General features: G+C 42.3%; 1 protein-coding gene across 1 annotated transcript; it reads left to right on the forward strand.

Annotated features, from left to right (window-relative positions):
* Positions 1 to 1,426: 1,426 nt before the first annotated feature.
* Positions 1,427 to 16,559, forward strand: wnt7ba (wingless-type MMTV integration site family, member 7Ba). The gene is made up of 4 exons (XM_042299993.1): positions 1,427 to 1,832; positions 3,331 to 3,557; positions 10,522 to 10,793; positions 15,229 to 16,559. Exons 1-4 carry the CDS (start codon positions 1,750 to 1,752, stop codon positions 15,706 to 15,708), a joined length of 1,062 nt encoding a protein of 353 aa, XP_042155927.1. The 5' UTR covers positions 1,427 to 1,749; the 3' UTR covers positions 15,709 to 16,559.
* The last annotated feature ends 1,189 nt before the right edge of the window (positions 16,560 to 17,748 follow it).

Raw genomic sequence — 17,748 nt, forward strand, 5'->3', positions numbered from 1 at the left:
GTTGTCACCACAGACAAAAACAACCGGTTCAACTCATTGAGGGCTTGATGATAAGTTGACATGTTGAATCAAGGGGTGCTGTTGGGGTACTGGAGGAGTGGGGAAACACTGGGGTTGTGGTTTGCCTTGCCTGGCTCTTAAAATGGGTGAATCTGAGTCTGCGGTTACACAGATAGTAGTCTCAGCTTGTAGTGGCTTTTCTGATCTGATCTGAATAAAGAATGTGAGATATTTCTCTTCATGTTTTCTTTTATTGATTGAAACAAAGCATGCCTTTCATACTTGAATGACTGCTCAGTGCTCAGCTGGTCCAATCTGTGCTAGCAGACCAAGATGAAGAGCACAACAGTCAGAGGATGTCTTCAACACAACACTTCACTACCATGACACGACACCCCCGAAAAGGAGAGAGAAGAGACAAAATGGGCGTACTTTGCCCTCAGTTATCATCCCATGAGAGAAGTATCCTTGTAAAACTGTCCATGCTTTGAAGGTTGTTTGAAACTAAACAGCACCATCCCCACCCACTGAGATTTTTTACTCACACTAAGTTTCTAGGCAAACAAGCTGTTATTTGCATGGAACATCTTTAAAGGGAAGACTGTAAATATGTCTTTCTTTGTTTCTCATTCCCATCTGATATTCTAGAGTGCTTTTGGTGGTTTTATTTGCATGTCTTGGAAGTTTTAAACATGTGGTTAAAACATGGGCCTGTTTGAGAAGAATCACTCAGGGCTTAGATACAGTTTTGTCTTCATGAACTATTAAATGATTCCTGACAAGATTAATACTAATAAAAAGTATTAAATAATAGCTTCTTTCTGCAGTGTGATGTGTTCAAGATCACAACTATTTGACCTCCTTCAAGTTGACAGTGATGGCAAATGCATTCTACCTTTCAACCACATGAGGGTATCTTCGAGATCTAAAGATCATTGAGAGAGCAAGATCATTCATTGTGTCCTGAAAGTATCCTACATTATTTCTATAGTTGTTATTTAGGGATTGAGTGGTTATATTGTGTGTCACCCCATGTATGTCCTACCTGTTTCCACAACAACCAATGTTATGGTGTCTCTTTTATCAGTTGAAATGAACAGGACCTGTCATGCATGCCTTCACAAGCAATTGATGGTTTTACAATTGTTTTTACGCGAGCCTTTTACTGAGACCTGTTGAATACATAATGTCCAGATATATCTGTATCCTACCTAACACCATAATACCAATAATATAAATGCATAAAGCACAGATTTTTAAGACAGTATTGATGAAATGGGTTCATTGATTGAATGAAAAAAAAAATTGGGAGCTAAATAGTCGAAGTCTCGTCTCTCTACCGTTGTCCCGTTTGGTTTTAACGGGGGGTGGGCGGTTTAGCACTGTCATACTCCCTCCACTGTGTCTCCCTCTGCAAATGATAAAACAGTGTCTCTTGGGAGGCGAAAGCGGCACATCCCTGTTGTCCCGGAATCTAAAATCCACCCCATCAGTCCAGGAGGACAACCACATTCACACCACTACCGCCAAGAGATGACCCGTCCAGTCTCCGCGCCCGAAGCCAACGCTACTACCGGGGGGCTTGGAGCTGCATAGCACCAACGCTCCGCCGACTGACCCAAAGAAGGGAACAGAGATTTTTTTGATACGAACACCCAGGACTACTTATCTTCTAAGGGAATTATCTAGCTAATTTCATTTTTTCCCCCCTCACTAAAGCAAGCAGCGGTCGTTGTGTTCAATGACACCATGCTCATTGTCTCGTCCCGCAGTGCGCTGCTGTCCGTCTACTATCCCCAGATCTTCCTCATCCTCACCAGCGGTAGCTACCTGTAGGTTGGCACGCGCTTTTTACCCTTCTCTCCAACAGGTGCTTGTAGAGAGAGCCATGTGATGGTGTGCATTTGTAAGATCTCTTTACATATTGAATCTCTATTATACACTAATTTAATTAATTTGTTGATTAGGACATTTACGCACGTGAAAAGTATGTGTAGTGTATAATGCAATTTCACTATAAAATTATCAACTCAAATAAGCTATTGGAACTTATATAATTGCCTATTGTAAAATACTGGGATGTTATTGGCCTTTACATTAAATTGTTGGTGCCAAACAACAAATATCTGTTTGGTTTTGTGACTGAAAATTGAATATTAATAACAAAACCTACAAGAAAACCACTTAACAAGAATAAAAACGTTTAATGAACATTTAACATGTCTGTTGAATAGCTTAATTTAAACGTTATTTGACTAAATGTATTTTCCAACTAGCCTAAAAGTGGTACAGTCAATGGAGAGCTGCTCCAATTTCCCAAACTGACAAATTAAATTAAATCAATATTTTGATGGATTTATAAATGACTTATGTTATATTCACAGTGTTCAATAACTAAATTGATGAGCTTACCTGACTCGTAGGATTTGCGCATTGCAGCATGACCATGTTCCAGGCACGCTATTTTTGTAAAGCAACATATGGAAAAGAGCAACATGTCGCTGGATGACATCCTGTGTTCTGTAGACAGTAAGACTGCACAACTGGTTATTTCTTATTACATTAAAAGACCCAAGCTCTCACAGAACGAATGATTACTGCACAGATATGTCTCATACTTGTACAGACAGACCTGACCAATACCTAAAACAGTCATTGTTGAGGTTCATGGCTTTAGTTAAAATGTGGGAATAAACGGCTCTTAGTCAGAGTTGGTTTGTTGTCTGTTCTTCATCGGCTAACCATTGTCTGCTTTTGTGCATTTTAAAACCTGATTCAGTGACCCGAAGTAAATCTTACACACAGTGGTCCTTTAAAATTTATGAGGGTCAAGTTGCAGGTTTTGCTTGTTTATCTGAAGTTAGTATGTAACATGTTTATTTGTCAGTCTCAAAACATAATCAATCAAGTGTAAACCAGAAGTTATTGGCAAATACAATAGAGATATTGGCCCATTACTGTGATTTGACTCATTTTCAGGGATACGGCAAGCCACACGAGTCACGCTCCCCATCCCTTTCTCTTTTTTGTAAGAGGGCGGTGGAGCAGGGTCGTTCCTAACTGACTCAGATCTATAAGGTCACAATAAACAATCTCAGTGACCTGCTTGTCTCGAACCAGGAGTGTGTCTTAAATCAGCTGTGTGTTTTAAGTGCTCTATCTAGATTGGTAGCGAAATTACCTGCGAGCCGAACCAAAACCTGACTGATATGAGGGAACACTGTTGCCCATGGGGGGACCTGTAGAATCTGTAGCTACAGTCCGTGCCACGCCGACTCTGCCCTGCCAACTCTATGTCTTGATGATTAACTATCTCCCCCTCCCCCATAGGGCACTGTCCTCGGTGGTAGCTTTGGGCGCTAACATCATCTGCAACAAGATCCCTGGGCTGGCCCCTAGACAGCGCGCACTCTGCCAGAGCCGCCCGGATGCCATCATCGTCATCGGTGAGGGTGCCCAGCAGGGCATCAATGAGTGCCAGTACCAGTTCCGCTATGGCCGCTGGAACTGCTCCACCCTGGGCGAGAGGACCGTCTTCGGACAAGAGCTGAGAGTAGGTCAGTCTACCTGCTGCAATTAGTCTAGTCAAATGCACATAACTTGTTAGGGGGTGCTGGGCTGAAGAAAACTTGTAGGGACAGTTTCCCTGAAGCAGATTAACCCTATTCCTGGACAACAACAAAAAACAATTTTCGATGGAGATTGCCCATTGAGCTTGCTTTTTAGTCCAGGACTAGGCTTAATCTGTGTCTGGGAAATCACCCTGTATAGATGAAGTAGGACCCGCAATGTTGTGGGTCGTACTTCATCTCTACTCTACATTCTCTACAGTGTGGCCCCTCCACACTGAGAAGGATATAATAATAGTTGATGATGATGATGCGGTAATTGCATCAGAATGCCCACCAGACCAAGCATTGGTGAGAGGTGAGCATCTGATTGTGCCAACTGGGCAGAATGAGAAGTCACTGGCTTTTCCTGTGCCCCGATGAAAACGTATAGGTCTACTGTCAGTGACTAGCACCTAACTCACAGTCCAACCAATGCAGTCCAAGGTGCATGACACAAAGCGTAAGCTGGATATATTTTTAAAAATCTGATCAGCCACTCTTAAAGGAAAATGAAAGTTCAATTAAAGTTGTTTCTGTTGAACTTCCTTTTTCTTCCCAGTGGCTATGTTCAGACCAGGGCACTGGTTACAGGAGAGGTTATGGTAGTCAGTTCAGAGCAATACAATTTGGTGAAGGTGGGAGCGATAGCTATCATCATGGCCTATTTGGTTGTTGTAGTATGTGTGGTGCTACTCCTGCAATAGAAGCAACAATGAGAGGTTCACAAACTAGACCTCCTCTTCATTAGAATGAAGAGTGAAGCTCTACAGTTAGTGAAACTACTTCAGTGAAATCTTCCAGTGAGAATATTATTCTTTCACCATCATCCTCCTTCAATAACCACAGTGAATACCGTACTTTTACTCCATAATATTAGGCATACGGGAACAATTGAAACTTGAAGCCGTGTTGCTAGTGTCCTGAAGGGGTTTCAATCCTACAACAGTCAGTCCTACATGTGACCTCATTGTGTAGAAGTCTGTCCTGCTTCTGGGCTTGACTGTCCTAAATACAGTAGATCTATAATAATTATTGTGTGAAAATGAACCACAATGTCCTTAGAAGTGCAACCTCTCCTAACTATCTATACTCATAATCTCTAAACATCACTCTGATCTTGTTTTAGTCCGCATTCCCCTATTTTTTCAATTTCCCACAGCACACCAGTGGTATTGGTCTTAATACGGGCTCTCTTATATAAGTTGTCTATCAGTCAGAAATGTTTTGTTGTGGTCTCACTGTGTTTTGGGAACTGTGTTTAATCCAGCAGCTCTGGAAACAATCACTTCTCTCACAGACAGGCGGACTGCTGGATCGAGGATTCATTTAGTTGTTTTGTTAGAGGAAAGGAAATGTATCTATTCCTCTGTTCACCGTGGTGTGTTAGGGTTATGGTGTGTTAGTTGGCTAATAGGGACACTCAGCTTGTCCCTCTACTGACTGTATGTGTTGGGAGAGATTGATATGGCAAGAACTCTGTCGATCTACTGGGAAGTTATGGTAGGACTCACCTCTTGGGTTGTTGTTGGTAGTGGTGAAATGTTGGATTTGTCATTCACAGGGCCTGGGGACAGGCTCATCCTATGGTCAGTTGATCCATTCGAGTTCATGTAAAGGCATCACGGGTGTCAAGAAGTTCCTCTTCAAACACTTAATCTGATTGACCTGCAAGGACAGGGAACATACACCATAACTATTGAGTGAGACCAGAGTTTCTGTCTTGACCACTAATCAAGGTCAGCTACAGCAGTTAAAATACCCAATCAAAACACATTTTATATGCTGGGGACGACATTTGGCAGCTCGAGGAAAACCTTCACTATTCTACATTTACTGAAAGGTCAGTTTCCCTGGTTCAGACTGATGAGAGAAGACTTCAGAGTTTGTTTAAAGTTATGGATCAGTGAGCCACAGAGCTAATGGGATCTACGAGTGAGTTTGTCAGGTTGGAGAGAAGCCACCCCATTGCCTTCCACTAGACACAATGCATTAATACTCAGGTTGTTGAGGAGAATGGAACCCAACATAGTATCTTGATTGAGGCGAGAAATATCCTATTACAAGGACAACGTAATAGTAATGTTATATACAGTTGATGTCGGAAGTTTACATACACTTAGGTTGGAGTCATTAAAACTCGTTTTTCAACCACTCCACAAATTTCTTTGACAAGTTTGTTAGGACATCTACTTTGTGCACGACACAAATAATTTTTCCAACAATTGTTTACAGACAGATTATTTAATTTATAATTCACTTAGAATTCAATTCCAGTGGGTCAGAAGTTTACATACACTAAGTTGACTGTGCCTTTAAACAACTTGGAAAATTCCAAAAATGATGTCATGGCTTTAGAAGCTTCTGATAGGCTAATTGACATCATTTGAGTCAATTGGAGGTGTATCTGTGGATGTATTTCAAGGCCTACCTTCAAACTCACTGTCTCTTTGCTTGACATCATGGGAAAATCAAAAGAAAATCAGCCAATACCTCAGAAAACAAATGTAGACCTCCACAAGTCTGGTTCATCCTTGGGATCAATTTCCAAATGCCTGAAGGTACCACATTAATCTGTACAAACAATAGCACGCAAGTATAAACACCATGGGACCACGCAGCCTTCATACCGCTCAGGAAGGAGAAGCCTTCTGTCTCCTAGAGATGAACGTACTTTAGTGATGAAAAGTGCAAATCAATCCCAGAACAACAGCAAAGGACCTCGTGAAGATGCTGGAGGAAACAGGTACAAAAGTATCTACATCCACAGTAAAACGAGTCCTATATCGACATAACCTGAAAGGCTGCTCAGCAAGGAAGAAGCCACTGCTCCAAAACCGCCATAAAAAAGCCAGACTACGCATGGGGACAAAGATCGTACTTTTTGGAGAAATGTCCTCTGGTCTGATGAAACAAAAATAGAACTGTTTGGCCATAATGCCCATTGTTATGTTAGGAGGAAAAAGAGGGAGGCTTGCAAGCCAAACCATCCCAACCGTGAAGCACAGGGGTGGCAGCATCATGTTGTGGGGGTGCTTTGCTGCAGGAGGGACTGGTGCACTTCAAAAATTAGATGGCATCATGAAGAATCAACATTATGTGGCTATATTGAAGCAACATCTCAAGACATCAGTCAGGAAGTTAAAGCTTGGTCGCAAATGGGTCTTCCAAATGGACAATGACCCCAAGCAAACTTCCAAAGTTGTGGACAACAAAGTCAAGGTATTGGAGTGACCATCACAAAGCCCTGACTTCAATCCTATAGAACATTTGTGGGCAGAACTGAAAAAGTGTGTGCGAGCAAGGAGGCCTACAAACCTGACTGAGTTACACCATCTCTGTCAGCAGGAATGGGCCAAAATTCACACAACTTATTATGAAAAGCTTGAGGAAGGCTACCCGAAACGTTTGACCCAAGTTAAACAATTTTAAGGCAATGCTACCAAATACTATGTTAGCATTGTATGTAAACTTCTGACCCACTGGGAATTTGATGGAATAAATAAAATCTGAAATAAATCATTCTTTCTACTATTATTCTGACATTTCACATTCTTAAAATAAAGTGGTGATCCTAACTGACCTAAAACAGTGGATTTGTACTTGGATTAAATGTCAGGAATTGTGAAAAACTGAGTTTAAATGTATTTGGCTGAGGCGTATGTAAACTTCGACTTCAACTGTACAGTAACTCATTTCCTTTCCATGCTGTAAATGTGAATGTGTTTGTTCTGAAATGGAAAGCGGGTCATTTGAATGTCTCTTACGGGTATTTATCGTTGCTTTGATGGTGCAGTTTGACAGAATGATCAATGGTACAGCGGATGTGAGGATGTATCATGTGGTTGTGGGTCTATAACCCGTGATAAGTTACCACCACCAGCTACAAAAACAATATGAGTAAATGTTCACTTAACATTTATCGAGCATCTTTAAGCGGATTTGTGTGTTTATTAACATCTAATAAATCATTTACAAGACGTTACATTACATCCATTACATACATTACATCCATAAACAACTTGTCTAGAGTGAAGGTAGTGAGTTCAATAACGCTACATTGTCAGCTATAGAATGACAAATGTGTTGGCTGAAGCAGAAACCAACTGGCACACATTAAGTGCACTTATAGATAGGATAATCTACACTGAACAAAACTATAAACATAGCATTTAAAGTGTTGGTCCCATGTTTCATGAGCTGAAATAAAACATCCCAGAAATTTTCCAAATGCTAAAAATATTATTTCTCTCAAATTTTGTGCACAAATTTGTTTACATCCCTGTTAATGAGCATTTTCTCTTTTGCCAAGATAATCCATCCACCTGACAGGTGTGGCATATCAAGAAGCTGATCAAACAACACCATCATTACACAGGTGCACCTTGTGCTGGGGACAATAAAATGCCACTCTAAAATGTGCAGTTTTGTCACACAACACAATGCCACAGATGAGTGTGCAATTGGCATGCTGACTGCAGGAATATCCACCAGAGCTGTTGGCAGAGAATTTAATGTTAATTTCTCTACCATAAGCCGCCTCAAATGTCATTTTCGAGAATTTGGCAGTACGTCCAACTGGCCTCACAACCACAAACCACGTGTATGGCGTAGTTTGGGCGAGCAGTTTGCTGATGTCAAATCAAAATCAAATCAAATTGTATTGGTCACATACACACGGTGAGCAGTTAATCCGAGTGTAGCGAAATGCTTGTGCTTCTAGTTCCGACAGTGCAGTAATATCTAACAAGTAATCTAAGAATTTCACAACAACTACTTAATACACAGAAATCTGAAGCGATGAATGAGAATATGTACAAAGAAACATATGGATGAGTGATGGCCGAGCGGCATAGGCAAGGTGCAATAGATGGTATAAAATACACTATATACATATGATGTGAGTAATGTAAGATATATAAACATTATTAAAGTGGCATTATTTAAAGTGACTATTGATCCATTTATTAAAGTGGCCAGTGATTGGGTCTCAATGCAGGCAGCAGCCTCTCTGAGTTAGCACCACCCTCTGAAGAGCCTTGCGATTGAGGGCGGTGCAGTTGCCATACCAGTTTGTTAGGGTTTTGGGTGAAAAGCCAAATTTCTTCAGCCTCTTGAGGTTGAAGAGGCGCTGTTGTGCCTTCTTCACCACACTGTCTGTGTGGGTGGACCATTTTAGTTAGTCTGTGATGTGTACGCAGAGAACTTAATCAATCAATGTATTTATAAAGCCCTTCTTACATCAGCTGATGTCACAAAGTGCTGTACAGAAAACGTTCCACCTTCTCCACTGCTGTTCCTTCGATGTGGATAGGGGGATCCTCCCTCTGCTGTTTCCTGAAGTTCACGATCATCTCCTTTGTTTTGTTCATTTTGTGTGAGAGGTTGTTTTCCTGACACCACACTCCGAGTGCCCTCACCTCCTCCTTGTAGGCTGTCTTGTCATTGTTGGTAATCAAGCCCACTACTGTTGTGTCATCTGCAAACTTGATGATTTGAGTTGGAGGCGTGCATGGCCACACAGTCGTGGGTGAACATGAAGTACAGGAGGGGGCTGAGCACCCACCCTTGTGGGGCCCCAGTGTTGAGAGTCAGCGAAGGGGAGATGTTGTTTCCCACCTTCACCACCTGGGGGCGGCCCGTCAGAAAGTCCAGGACCCAATTGCACAAGGCGGAGTTGAGACCCAGGGCCTCCAGCTTGATGATGAGCTTGGAGGGTACTATGGTGTTGAATGCTGACCTATAGTCAATGAATAGCATTCTTACATAGGTATTCTTGTCCAGATGGGATAGGGCAGTGTGCAGTCTGATGGCGATTGCATCGTCTGTGGACCTGTTGGGTCACCGTTGTGAACAGAGTGCTCCATGGTGGCTGTGGGGTTACGGTATGGGCAGGCATAATGTCACGTGACTAGGGGGTATTCTAGTTTAATATTTCTATGTTGTGTTCTAGTTTATTTTTTCTATGTTGGTGTTTTGTATGATTCCCAATTAGAGGCAGCTGGTAATCGTTGGCTCTAATTGGATTCATATTTAAGTAGCTATTTTTCCCACCTGTGTTTGTGGGAATATTGTTTTGTGTTTGTGTTTGTGCATGTGCACCACATAGTCACGTTTCATTGTTCGTTTATTGATTTATTGTTTTTGCTTTAAGTTTCACTTTGAAATAAATACGTGGAACTCAACATCCGCTGCGCCGTGGTCCCATTCTTACGACAACCGTGACACATAAGCTATGGACACCAAACACAATTGTATTTTACTGATGGCAATTTCCATGCACAGAGATAGCGTGACGAGATGTTGAGGCCCTTTATTGTGCCATTCATCAGCCGCCCAGTTCTTCAATGGCCTGCATACTAACCAGACATCTATTTCCTTATATGAACTGTAACTCTAATTGTTGCATGTTGCATTTATATTTTTGTTCAGTATATATACTCTATAATACTATAGTACATATACTATTATCGTAATACTATAGTACATACAGTAATTTTTACTGTATCTGCTGTACAGACACAGATACAGTAAGGCTCCTGTGGTCAACCAGCAGATGTCACTTGGGGTTTTATCAGTGGAGTCTTACCCAGCCCACCTGTTAAAAATTAGGGCTCTGACGAGAGTCAGTTAGAAAGAGACTATCAAATAAGGAATGGTAGGTATTTATTAGCCTGTTACAGGTTAATTACATTAGACTAGTAAAAGGCCAAATTGCAGTCAGGTCACCTAGTAATGTAAAGTGTGGATGAATTTTGTTGTAGTGGGCCACAAGCCTTTCATTAGGCCACAGCATAAAATACTATACTGTATAGTAACACAAACTCATACTATGTACTGTAATGCACTATAACTCACCTAGGACTAGTGCAAGATAACTCTTTGCCGCTCTCTCCCTCTCTCTCCGCCCCAGGCAGCCGAGAGGCGGCGTTCACCTATTCCATCACGGCGGCTGGCGTGGCACATTCGGTAACAGCGGCGTGTAGTCAGGGCAACCTGAGCCAGTGTGGCTGCGACAGGGAGAAGCAGGGCTACCATGACCAGGAGGAGGGCTGGAAGTGGGGAGGCTGCTCGGCCAACATCAAGTACGGCGTGGAGTTCTCCAGACGCTTCGTGGATGCCCGAGAGATCAAGAAGAACGCCCGACGTCTGATGAACCTGCATAATAATGAGGCAGGACGAAAGGTAAAGTGACTGACACTGCTTGTCTTGTTGTCTGGGGTTTTAACACACCTAACAAACATGTAGTTGATTCCGTAGTGATCTAGAATATCAGACAATAGAATATAATACAACTCAATCAGGAAAGTATACGGAACAAAAATCTAAATGCAACGTGCAAAGTGTTCGTCCCATGTTTCATGAGGTGAATTAAAAAGATCCCGGAAATGTTCCATATGCACAAAAAGTGTATTTCTCTCAAGTTTTGTGCAGAGATTTGTTCACATCCCTGTTAGTGAGCATTTCTCATTTGTCAAGATAATCCATCCACCTGATAGGTGTGGCATATCAAGAAGCTGATTAAACAGCATGATCATTACAAAGGTGCACCTTGTGCTGCGGACAATAAAAGGCCACTCTATAATGTGCAGTTTTGTCACACAACATGGATGTGTTGTTTTAGAGAATTTGGCAGTATGTCCAACCTGCCTCACAACCGACCTCCACAGCCGGCTTCTCCACCTGCGGGACCGTCTGAGATCAGCCAACCGGACAGCTGATGAAACTGTGGGTTTGCACAACCAGAGAATTTCTGCACAAACTGTCAGAAACTGTCTCAGGGAAGTTCATCTGTGTGCTCGTCTTCCTCACCAGGGTCATGACCTGACTGCAGTTCGGCGCCATAACCAACTTCATTGGGCAAATGCTCACCTTCGATGGCCATTGGCATGCTAGAGAAGTGTGCTCTTCACGGATGAATCCCGTTTGTTTTCTCTGGATTGATGTGTGACAGCGTGTTCCAGTTCCCAGCAATATCCAGGAACTTCGCACAGCCATTGAAGAGTGGGATAACATTACACACAAAACAATCAACAGCCTGATCAACTCTATGCGAAGAAGATGGTTTTCTGGTTTTCTGATCCACGCCCCTACCTTTTTTTTAAAAGTACCTGTGACCAACAGATGTATATCTGTATTCCCAGTCATGTAAAATCTATAGATTAGGGCCTAAGGAATTTATTTCAATTGACTGATTTCCTTATATGAACTGTAACGCAGTAAAATCTTTGAAATTGTTGCATGTTGCATTTATATATTTTTTCAGTGTAAATATAAGTTCAGAGGAGACTGCATCGCTGTGCTAAATTATGCTATACTAGTTTAAAAACAGAAGGTTTCAAAATGTGTGTGTGTGTGAGAGCACATGCGTGTGTGCCTGCCCATGTGTGGGTGTGTGCGTGAACTCGCCCCTGTGTGTATGTGTGTGTGAGCGGAGGGAACGCAAGGCCGGGCAAACCGGCTGCCAAATGGAGTCCTGCCATAACCCTGCAGTCCCATTCATTGAAATACAGAGCATTAAGTCAGGATGCAGGATATTATTGCAAAGTCTCTCTCTCTTCCTCTCTCGTTGGCAGCCCCCAAAACCATGCTGTTGCACCACTGCACACACTGAACCAACCTAATCAAGAGCCAATTCCCCTAACTTGATAGCAGGGCAGATCAAGTGCAACAGGCTAGATACACTCATACATGATAGGCTAGTAGGCTACAGTACTGGCCACACAGAAGTTTTGAATTCCTATTGACAATGCATCTAATGTCAACACTGATAGATATTGCTTTGTGTTAGAATTTGCTATTATTTTTTGGGGAACATTAGTCTACATAAACATTTCAAAATTTGGTCACAACTAAACTCAGCAAAAAAAGAAACGTCCTCTCACTGGACGTTTCTGGCCCTTGCTACATATTCTGGACCTTGCTACATATTCGTCACCAGACCCACTGGCTCCAGGTCATCCATAAGTCTATGCTAGGTAAAGCTACGCCTTATCTCAGCTCACTGGTCACGATAACAACACCCACCTGTAGCACGCGCTCCAGCAGGTATACGTCACTGGTCATCCCCAAAGCCAACACCTCCTTTGGCTGCCTTTCCTTCCAGTTCTCTGCTGCCAATGACTGGAACGAATTGCAAAAATCGCTGAAGCTGGAGACTTGTATTTCCTTCATGAACTTTAAACATCAGCTAACTGATCGCTGCAGCTGTACACAGCCCATCTGTAAATAGCCCACCCAATCTACCTACCTCATCCCCATATTGTTTTTATTTAGTTTTCTGCTCTTTTGCACACCAGTATTTCTACTTGCACATCACCATCTGCTCGTCTATCACTACAGTGTTAATTTGCTAAATTGTAATTACTTCGCTACCATGGCCTATTTATTGCCTTACCTCCTCACACCATTTGCACACACTGTATATAGACTTTCTTTTTTCCCCTATTGTGTTATTGACTGTACGCTTGTTTATTCCATGTGTAACTCTGTGTTTTTGTTTGTGTTGCACTGCTTGGCTTTATCTTGGCCAGGTCGCAGTTGTAAATGAGAGCTTGTTCTCAACTAGCTTACCTGGTTAAATAAAGGTGAAATAAAATAAAATAATACATTTTAAAATTTTAAAAACTGTCAACTGTGTTTATTTTCAGCAAACTTAACGTGTAAATATTTGTATGAACATAACAAGATTCAACAACTGAGACATAAACTTAACAAGTTCCGCAGACATGTGACTAACAGAAATGGAATAATGTGTCCCTGAACAAAGGGGGGGTCAAAATCAAAAGTAACAGTAGGTATCTGGTGTGGCCACCAGCTGTATTAAGTACTGCAGTGCATCTCCTCCTCATGGACTGCACCAGATTTGCCAGTTCTTGCTGTGAAATGATACCCCACTCTTCCCGGACATTCCTGAGGGGAATGGCCCTAGCCTTCACCCTCCGATCCAACAGGTTCCAGACGTGCTCAATGGGATTGAGATCTGGGCTCTTCGCTGGCCATGGCAGAACACTGACATTCCTGTCTTGCAGGAAATCACGCACAGAACGAGCAGTATGGCTGGTGGCATTGTCATGCTGGAGGGTCATGTCAGGGTGAGCCTGCAGGAAGGGTACCAAATGATGGAAGAGGATGTCTTCCTTGTATCGCACAGCGTTGAGATTGCCTGCAATGACAACAAGCTCACTCAGATGCAGTGACACACCGCCCCAGACCATGACTGATCCTCCACCTCAAAATTGATCCCTCTCCAGAGTACAGGCCTCGGTGTAACGCTCATTCCTTCGACGATAAACGCGAATCCGACCATCACCCCTGGTGAGACAAAACCGTGACTCATCAGTGAAGAGCACTTTTTGCCAGTCCGGTCTGGTCCAGAGACGGTGGGTTTGTGCCCATAGACAACGTTGTTGCCGGTGATGTCTGGTGAGGACCTGCCTTACAGCAGGCCTACAAGCCCTAAGTCCAGCCTCCCTCAGCCTATTACGGTTAGTCTGAGCACTGATGGAGGGATTGTGCGTTATTGGTGTAACTCGGGCAGTTGTTGTTGCCATCCTGTACCTGTCCCACAGGTGTGATGTTCGGATGTACCGATCCTGTGCAGGTGTTGTTACACATGGTCTGCCACTGCGAGGATGATCAGCTGTCCGTCCTGTCTCCCTGTAGTGCTGTCTTAGGCGTCTCATAGGCCAGTTGCAATTTATTGTCCTGGCCACATCTGCAGTACTCATGCCTCGGTGTCTAAGGCATGTTCACGCAGATGAGCAGGGACCCTGGGCATCTTTCTTTTGGTGTTTTTCAAAGTCAGTAGAAAGGCCTCTTTAGTGTCCTATGTTTTCATAACTGTAACCTTAATTGCCTACAGTCTGTAAGCTGTTAGTGTCGTAACGACCGTTCCACAGGTGCATGTTCATTAATTGTTCATGGTTCATTGAACAAACATGGGAAACAGTGTTTAAACCCTTTACAATGAAGATCTGTGAAGTTATTTGGATTTTTACGAATTATCTTTGAAAGACAGGGTCCTGAAAAAGGAAAAAGGATTTTTTTTTTTTGCTGAGTTTATATAACTCAACCCTAAATGGTAAACTGTCATCTGTCAAATGTGTCCGCGAAATATATCCACAAGACATCAAAACTTAAATCGCACATGAAACCAAGTACAACGTTATACAGGTCCTGGTTACATAAGAGTTCTGGTCATTTATTCTGTCCATTGTGGTCCTTAAAAAGGTCAAGTTAGTAAGAGAGTAGAGGCTTGAGCCATAAGTTATTTTCACTTTATTTTTTTACATAGCTGGCATCACTGTCCAGTTGGGGGATTTGAAATATATAGTCCAAATGGACTTTAGGCTATATTGCAGGGGATACCCTTAGTTGATAGACGTAATGTATTGTAGAACTGTTGAATGGAAAATACAATTTGTGGATATGTGGGCTGGCCTAAACTCTTTCATACAAATCTCCAATTCACACCACTTTTGAAGTAGTTAAGCTACCTACACACAACTATTCAACATTTGGGATTTGCCAACTCTTACTCAAAGCATTTATCTAACCCTCGGGTCATGTCAACCTTTTCCAAACCTTGTATCCAACCCTCTTCTCTCCTCTCCCTCAGATCCTGGAGGAGCATATGAAGTTGGAGTGTAAGTGTCACGGCGTGTCAGGCTCCTGCACCACCAAGACCTGCTGGATCACCTTACCCAAGTTCCGGGAGATTGGCTACATCCTGAAAGAGCGCTACAGCGAGGCGGTCCAAGTCGAACCGGTCCGGGCCTCCCGTCTCCGCCAACCATCCTTCCTTCGGCTGAAGGAGGCGCGGGGCTACCAGAAACCCACGGACACAGATCTAGTCTACCTGGAGAGGTCTCCTAACTACTGCGAGGAGGACACGGCGACAGGGAGCACAGGGACGCGGGGGAGACTGTGTAACCACACGTCACCCCATACCGACGGCTGCAATCTGATGTGTTGTGGTAGAGGCCACAACACCCACCAGTATACCCGCGTGTGGCAGTGCAACTGCAAGTTCCAGTGGTGCTGTTTTGTGAAGTGTAACACGTGCAGCGAGAAGTCTGAGGTGTTCACCTGCAAATAAAGGATGGATGGACAAGCAGATGGATGGAGGGGGACGGAGGGATGAGGGACGGAGCTGGGAAAAGGGACAAGGCAAGGCCCTGAGAGAGGATACAAGGAAGGAAAAAAGGGTACTAGGACGTGGACTTAGTGGGGAAGGACTTCAGGAGGGACTCTACAGAGTGGACTTGGAAAATTGTTCAATTCTTCACGGCTTCATTTTGCACATTGGACATCCTATTTGATTTTAAAAAACAAAGGAATGATTAAATGTACTAAAATGACTTTGAGAAGTAGGCATTACTTTGAGAAGTAGGCAAATAATGTTTTCTTCTTATGTGCTGACTGGAAAACTGTGATGCAGATATACTATGTGTTGCAAGATATTGATGAAGTGCAAGGATTGTGGTTGTTCATTTTCTCCAACCAAGCAAATCTGTTTATTGGAAACATTGCGGACCCAAACTTTATCAAGTGCAGTTTTCACCTCCTCGGTAACACTGCTCATAAAAGCAAAATAACCTCGACATCTGAAACAGGGAAGGAAAAAAAAAACAGATTAACTGACATAATTACAACCTCAAACTGGAAACGGTACATCAGCAAAGTGCCTTTTGACTGCGATGCGAGACGGATGGAGAGAGAAAGCATGGTTTCAAAAGACTGGCGTTGAAATGGTGGTGTACCTTGACTATCCAGTCACACTGTATTTACAATGCCTTCAGAAACTATTCACACCCCTTGTTTTTTTTTAGTGTAGTGTTACAAAGTGTTATTAAAATGGATTTGTAATTTCCTGTCAACAATATACACAAAATACTCTATAATGTCAAAGTGGGAGAAAAATTCTAACATTTGTAATAAACAAAAAACAAATTAAAAATAAAACACAAATACATCTTGATTAGATAAGTATTCAACCCTCTTGAGTCAATACATGTAAGAATCACCTTTTGGCAGTGATTATAGCTGTGTCTTTCTGGGTAAGTCTCTAAGAGCTTTCCACACTTGGATTGTGCAACAATTGTCAATAATTTTTTCTAAATTCTTATAGCTCTGTCAAATTGGTTGTTGATCATTGCTAGACAACCATTTTCAGGTCTTGCCATAGATTTTCAAGCAGATGTAAGTCAAAACTGTAACTCGGCAACTCATTCACTGTCTTCTTGGTAAGTAATTCCAGTATAGATTTGGCCATGTGTTTTAGGTTATTGTCAACAACAACAAAACATTTGATGAAAATGTAAGTTGCTCTGGTTAAGATGTAAATGTAAATGTTGAAAGGTGAATTCATCTACCAGTGTCTGGTGGAAAACAGACTGAACCATGTTTTCCTCTAGGATTTTACCAGTGCTTAGGTCCATTCCATTTATTTTTATCCTGAAAAACTCCCCAGTCCTTTACGATTACAAGCATACACATAACATGATGCATACACCACTATGCTTGAAAATATGGAGAGTGGTACTCAGTAATGTGTTGTATTTTCCCTGAACATAACACTTTGTATTCAGGACATAAAGTTAATTGCTTTGCCACATTTTTAGCAGTATCACTTTAGTGCCTTGTTGCAAACAGGATGCATGTTTTGGAATATTTGTATTCTGTACAGTACAGGCTTCCTTCTTTTCACTCTGTCAATTAGGTTAGTATTGTGGAGTAACTAAAATGTTGTTGATCCATCCTCAGTGTTCTATCACAGCCATTAAACTCGGTAACTGTTTTAAAGTCACCATTGGCCTCATCCCGGAGCGGTTTCCTTCCTCTCCAGGAACGGAGTTAAAAACGACGCCTGTATCTTCATAGTGACTGAGTGTATTGATACACCATCCAAAGTGTAATTAATAACTTCACCATGCTCAAAGGGATATTCAATGTCTGATTTAAAATTTTAAAAAATAGCCATCTACTAATAGGTGCCCTTCTTTGCAAGGGATTGTAAAACCTTTCCGAAAACAGAATTCCACTTTGACATTATGGGGTAAACCATTTTCAATTCAGGGTGTAACACAACAAAATGTGGAAAAAGTCAAGGGGTGTGAATATTTTCTGAAGGCACTGT

This window comes from Oncorhynchus tshawytscha, linkage group LG17 (genome assembly GCF_018296145.1).
Source record: "Oncorhynchus tshawytscha isolate Ot180627B linkage group LG17, Otsh_v2.0, whole genome shotgun sequence".
NCBI lineage: Eukaryota > Metazoa > Chordata > Actinopteri > Salmoniformes > Salmonidae > Oncorhynchus > Oncorhynchus tshawytscha.

Excerpts from the sequence above, each read along its gene's own strand:
- wnt7ba (XM_042299993.1), top strand. The coding sequence starts at position 1,750 with ATGCTCATTGTCTCGTCCCGCAGTGCGCTGCTGTCCGTCTACTATCCC. Across the intron at positions 3,558-10,521 it reads CGGACAAGAGCTGAGAGTAG|GCAGCCGAGAGGCGGCGTTC; the intron begins GTCAGTCTACCT and ends TCTCCGCCCCAG. Across the intron at positions 10,794-15,228 it reads ATAATGAGGCAGGACGAAAG|ATCCTGGAGGAGCATATGAA; the intron begins GTAAAGTGACTG and ends CCTCTCCCTCAG.